This window comes from Agelaius phoeniceus, chromosome 13, assembly GCF_051311805.1.
Source record: "Agelaius phoeniceus isolate bAgePho1 chromosome 13, bAgePho1.hap1, whole genome shotgun sequence".
Lineage (NCBI taxonomy): Eukaryota > Metazoa > Chordata > Aves > Passeriformes > Icteridae > Agelaius > Agelaius phoeniceus.
In genome coordinates this window covers 8,245,561-8,251,880 of record NC_135277.1, presented here as the reverse complement: position 1 = coordinate 8,251,880, position 6,320 = coordinate 8,245,561, and the positions used below count along the sequence as shown (strand labels likewise).

Sequence of the window (6,320 nt, the reverse complement as noted above, 5' to 3'; positions counted from 1 at the left end):
AGGTACTGGATAGGAAACACCTCTGAACTTTCAAAATGAGCTTTGGTAAGAACATGAGTGGATGAAAGAGGGGAGCTCCAGCTTCCCACACCCAGCTCATTCCCAGTCCTGGCATCACATCCTTCCCTGGGGGTTACATCTAACACTGGAGTTTTCCAGCTTGCACTGCCTTCTGAAACACATTCTCTCCCAAGAGTGAACATAACACCAAGCCCCCTCTCTCTTTGCTTCCAAGAGAAAGTGAGGGAAATAATCCTGAAGTGCTGGATGCTGTGCTGTGCTGGCTCAAGGTTTCAAGCCCTGTTATGATGGAAGATGACTGTGTCACTCTTGGCCAGACACACCATATACAGAAATAACCTCAGCAGGAAGTGGAAACTACCCTGGTCTAGTCAATGGGTTTCTGCGAAAAGTGTGATGTCAGAGCAGCAGCACATGCATTTTGGGGGGCTGGCTAGCAGTGTGTGACACCAGAATTGTTTCACAGTCCAGACAGGCTTTCCCCAGGGCAGTTAGGTGCCAGTGCTATCCTGACATCTGAGACTGCAGCTCTGCTCCTCTTCCATAAGTCTGAGCATCAGGGAGTGCCCAGGACTGGAAACAGACTCACAGCCACGCCTGGGACAAAGGAAAGCTGTTGGTGTGGGGTGCTGGCAGTGCCTTTTGCTTTCAGAGGAAGAAGAGCAGTGAAAGAAAGGTGGGTAAGAAGTAGAGGGATAAAGAAAGATAGAGAAAGAGAGGGGTCTCCAGACATCAAACAGCTTGCTGCTCTTTGAAGCCTTTGCAATGGGGTGAAATTCCCCATGGACAAATCCTGGCCCTTTAGCAAGATCAGATTGCCTCAGGACAAGATGTTTGTAAGGAAAAAGCTGGCTAGATACCCCTGCCTCTTCTCCCAAAAATAACAGCTTGACAGAAAATTTGAATCTAAGAGCAGTTGTAGGTATCATGATACTTCTCTTTTACCTGTCCTGAAAGATTCAGGTGGTGTCACACATCACTGGCCCCGTATTCTCCATCCCATGTTCTGACATGCTGCCTGCATTAGCATTGTCTTTCATACTTATAACATCTAATACAGCAGAGCTCCCCATGGGGGAAAGAAATCTTTGAAGCTTCCCATTCAAATCTTCAAAGAAGGACCTTGAAGAGCACTCAGAGAGAGTGTGGGAAAGTCCAGAACAGGGATAATGTTATAAAGCTGACTTTCCCCTTGTACCATTTTCCCCTTGTACACACACAATTGTACCACTGTTGTGCTCCCACTTTTTGCACTTCTGTAAAACTCCCTGAGTGCTGAAGAAAGTTTATCCATTCTTCCATCCAGCTGGGAATGCCTACCAGTTTCTTCACAATATTGTGACCAGAAAGAACTCATAAATCTGCAATACAGATTGCAGCCTTAACCCTGGCAGTTAAGGAGGAGGTTGGACTGGGGGTGCTGATGTCTGCATCTCCAGCAGCACGCACTTCTGGGCATGTTTTTTCAAGCCAAATGCCAAACCTTTGCTAGCACACACCATTCTTGGAATTTTGCAAGTCAAATGCCAAACCTTTGCTAGTGGTATGTAGCAAAAGTCCCTAGAAAATGCCAAGTTATGCTGCTGAGAATGTGGTAAAATCTGGTCGATTTTAGTTGCGGAATCACAGCATTTGGAGAAATAAATCACTCAAGACATAAAAGGAGATACTTTTTCTTTCATTTCCTCTATGACATATTCCCCAACGCTACCATTAAGTCACTACCTTTTACAGGAAATTCTGTGGTAAAACCAGAAAGATTCCATCGAACCAGACGAAAGAAAAGCGTGTGCATGTCCTGTGGCTGCTCACTGCCGAGCCTGACTGCGAGCAGTGAGCTGCTCTCTGCATTCTGGATTGAATGGAAACTGCTGAGTTCTACTACGTTTACTACTTAGCTCAGGACTACCTGCAGTATGTGCTCCAGGAATCCCACCTCGGACCAGCCCAGACCAGGGTTGCTCATGTCTTGAGGACCATAGCATCCTCCCTGCAAGACCAAACCGAGGAGGCTCTCAGGCCACTCCTGGACAGGATTGACATCACCTCTGTAGCTGTTGCCAAGAGAATTTTCAATGGAGTCATGGATGAAAAGTTTGCTGATGGAAATACTAACTGGGGAAGAATTATGACCATATTTACATTTGGAGGTCTTCTCACCAAGAAGCTCCAAGAGCATGGGGTTCAGCTGACTGCAGAGGAGAAGGAGCAGATCTCTTATTTCATCACAGAGTACATCATAAACAACAAAGCTGAATGGATTGATGCAAATGGTGGCTGGGTGAGTTTCTCATTTTCCACCAAAGTCTGCATTAGGAGATTTCATTAATTATTGCTATAGACACTGTCAAAGCTATTTTATTCAGGGTTTCATTTATTGATTTAATATTTGGTGTCTGGAATGTCTCATTGAGACTTACAGTGAGAGCTTTGCTTGTGCTTTAAACAGAACAATCATAAAAGACAACTTTATTTTTAAAAGGCACTTGCCAGTTTTGAATGACAGGACCATGCTATAATTCAGGTTGAGAATGACCTTAGAAAATCATTTGGTCCAGCCTCCCACTCAAAGCAGGTTAAACCACACATACCCTCAAATTTCCATTATTAAATCTAAAATTAAGTGGCATCCTAAGGTCAGCACAGCAATTTTGCTTTCGTAGAGAAGCTGGTCCAAAAATACTTAAGTTCAAGGTAAGGAAAGAATACACAGGTGTGATCCTCACAAATGAAGTCAGCACTTGTGCTGTGGATTTCAACAAAGCCATTATTTAATCCCCCAAATCAGTTTTACTTACAACAAATGTACTGGTAAGTACAACTGGCATTAAATCTTTTCTGTTTGGACTGAGATAATCCTAGAACTTCCATCTATGAATGGTCAATGCTGAGAAAAATACTTGTTACTAAGTTTTGCCAAGCTGCTGAAATTCCCATTCTGCCAGTGAAGGAAAGGGAAATATCCTTTTGCTCTGCAAAATTTCTTCACACCCATACTTTTTTGTTTGCAGTAGGGGGAATCTGAGAATCAATGACACCAGTGTCAGTAATTTCCTTGGTACTTTTTTCCTTTACTTATATGTAAGTGCTACTTTTTCCTTCCACCCCCTCTCATCCCACTTCTCTCATATTTCCTACTACTTTTTCCCCCCCTGATTTATTTTCTAGTGTCTTGCTTTTCCTTTTTTTTTTTTTTTCCTTTCTGCTTGTTTTAATCCTTCTCTATCTGTAGCATCAAAAAAAAAATGTGATAGTGACTCTTGGCCCCCTGATGCATTGGATTTATTATAAAGGCTTATCTTTCCATCTCTTTCAAATAGAGTCAATTTTATTTCAGAGAAGTATCAACTCCTGGCAACATTCTGTCATAATAGGTGGCTCATCATAGGAGAATGAGGAAGCTTAAAGGAAGATATTTCTGGGTGTATTACTACATCAGAAACACAGTATTTGTACCTTCCTGGAAGATGTGGGCTCAGCTGATAGAGTTCATGTTTTCTATTTACACAAGGAGGGCATAGCCTTGACTTGGAGATGAAACAAACATTCAGCAAAGTGCAGCTATTTTAAGTTACTATTTTTAAAGATCTATTCATCTTTTGGAGGTAGAGCTCTGAAAGCTGTCCCTCACTGCACAGTGCTGCAGCACTGTTAATCTGACACAGAGAGTGGTGTGATTTACCTACACGCTGTTTTTAAGCTGTCCCTAACTGTGTGTGGTTTTTTCCACAGGAAAATGGCTTCCTAACAAAGTTTGAAAGAAGATCACTACTGTCCTTCTCCAAAATTACAGCCCTGTTCATAGCTGTTGTTTCCTTGTTCAGAGAGTACTACTGAAGTAAAAGGATCTGCCATTCCTGTGTAATCTAGATATTGCCACAAACTTCACTTCTCAGCCTTTCTCCAAGCAATATCAACAAGAGAATGATTTCCTTCCATAATTTGTTTTTAATTTATTTGTATTTATTTTGACTAAATACAATGTTTAACATGCTATCCTAATTACCAAATCTGAAGATGAGATCCTTCCAAAGGGGAATCTGCACAACATCTTGCAGCAATTCAAGTCCACCTTTCCAGGCAGGATTGCTTTGAGATCATTTTCCACATCCAGACAGCTCTTGGAATTTCTCTTGCATCTCCATGAAAGGACATTGTTTTAGTGAAATACAATCCAATGGGTTAAGAAACAAGTTTTTATGTCATTTGTTTTGTAAATGAAATACTACTGTAATGCATTTTATTGCAAGCTCTGTATAAGTAAAAGGGGGAGAGGGGGGGTTTTTGTGAAGAAAAAAGAAATGGGAACTCCAATATAGAACTGGGTAGAAGTTACTGACACAGGCTAAGCAATTTCTGTGGGAAGAACTGTTTGTGGAAGCTAGCAACTTAAAAATGTGCACTCACTTACTGTTATAGCAATGGTATGTGTTTCTGTGCTGTATTTTTTTAATAGCTCACATCTACAATGAATGTTCTTTCATATTTGTGTGATGTAGTCATCTGGCTGAACGTTTTTTAAACTAGAATTTAAAAATAGGCAAGTAAAAATATTTCTTAAATGAGAAATTTGTGTAAATACACTAATATTTTAAGAAAATACATTAAAGTATGTATTTTAAAGCCTTGAGATTGGTCTCATTTTTTCCAGAAAAATTGGAGCATGGCAAAAGATCTGTCTGAGTAAGATAATCTTAGAAGAGTTATCAAAATGCTGCTGGAAAATCCAAGTAGTTTATGGATTTGACCTGAGGTCCATGGATGTCAAGACTTTCATTTTCTGTAGTACTTTTTAGGTACTATCTGGTAGCTTGCATAAGAAACAGATATCTTGTGGCAAAATAAATGAACTGGATCAGCTCTGATGACAGTAATCAGTGTTTTGGGATACATCATAAAGCTCAGCAAATTCATAGAACTTCCAGACTTTTACAGTCTAGGGCAATTCATGTTTTTACTCAAATTCCATTTGCTTTCCAAGGCTAAACAGTAGTTGTTGAAGAATTCATTCTAGAAGGGTTTTCTTCAGCTGTAGTGATTTTCCATTAGGGAACTAAGGCTGGGTCTAAACACCCTTCTTCTTTTTTTAGATGTGTTGGGAGGTGAACCAAACCGAGCCAGCAGCTGCCTGTGGCACACACCACCGCTGTTCTGAGACAGATCCTCTAGAAAATCCAGCTTTGTGACACTGAGAGAACAAATCAGCCTCTTCTGTAACGGGCTCTCCATCTTTCATCTCAACATAAGACTCTTTTTTGGAGTAAGAACAATTGTTTTCTGGAAGAACCTGCCCAGGGATGTGGTAGAGCCCCTCTTCTCCCTGGCAGTTTTCAGGGTACAACTGAACAGGACACTGGATAGTTTCATCTAGGCTCCCTTTTCCAGGAAAGGTTGGACCACACAAGCTTTCAATGTCCCTTCCAGCCTGGGTTGTTCTGTGATTCCATGGTCTAACTTGGTGGGTTTAACCATAGAACACGAATAGATGTTAATGTTCATTAGAACATGTATTTTTCTCTCTCCTTCCCCAGTGAAAACAAGAAATATTATTTAGCAGGAAGGCAGGATTTGTAAGGTAAACTTTGTTGCTGCTGAAGAAAAGATGGCAGCGTTCAAAGGGCAAGGGGCAGCAAAAGGAAAATGCCCACCTCCAGAACACCTATGGCAGCACACCTCCAGAACACCTATGTCAGAAATGACATTTTGGAACATGTTATGACACATGTCTTTATAGGCAGTCTAAGTCTTCATGCTAAGAACAGTAATTCTTACTCAGTTCCTTTTTGAGCATTACTGCAAGCCACATACAATAGTGGCTAACACCAACCTATTAATACCACATCCACTTCCTTTTGCACTGATCTAGTAACCTATTTCATACTCAGAAGTACAATTTTTTAGTTAAATATAAAGGGTAACTGTGTCTTTTCCAAATGTAGGTGATAGAGTAATTTTAGAACTTGTCTTCATGGTAAGGGCCGGGTTTAAACCAAAGAAGCCTGGATGGATCATTAACGGTCCAGTGGGCTCCAGGTTAACTTCACTGGGAGAAAACCTCCTTTTTTTCAGTGCAGAGCCAGAAAAGCAGTGCTGAGATGTACCACCCCAATTCTAAGCATAGTAAAGTGTCTGAAAACAGCAGGGCTATTAGCTAAGTTTTATAAAATAGTGTCCATGTAACTGTCATGAAGTTACCCACCCGTGACACTGAGCAGTGCCCAGGTCCTGGGCACGGCTGTTTAAGGGATCCTTGGATCTGCCAGGGGAGAACAGCGTGCTGCTTCCAGAGCACCAGGTGA

At 41.3% G+C, this 6,320-nt stretch overlaps 1 protein-coding gene across 1 annotated transcript; it reads left to right on the top strand.

Annotated features, from left to right (window-relative positions):
* The first annotated feature begins 524 nt into the window (after positions 1 to 524).
* Positions 525 to 4,644, top strand: BCL2A1 (BCL2 related protein A1). The gene is made up of 3 exons (XM_054642347.2): positions 525 to 697; positions 1,756 to 2,302; positions 3,754 to 4,644. The coding sequence occupies exons 2-3, from the start codon at positions 1,883 to 1,885 to the stop codon at positions 3,856 to 3,858; spliced, it is 525 nt and encodes a 174-aa protein (XP_054498322.1). The 5' UTR covers positions 525 to 697; positions 1,756 to 1,882; the 3' UTR covers positions 3,859 to 4,644.
* The last annotated feature ends 1,676 nt before the right edge of the window (positions 4,645 to 6,320 follow it).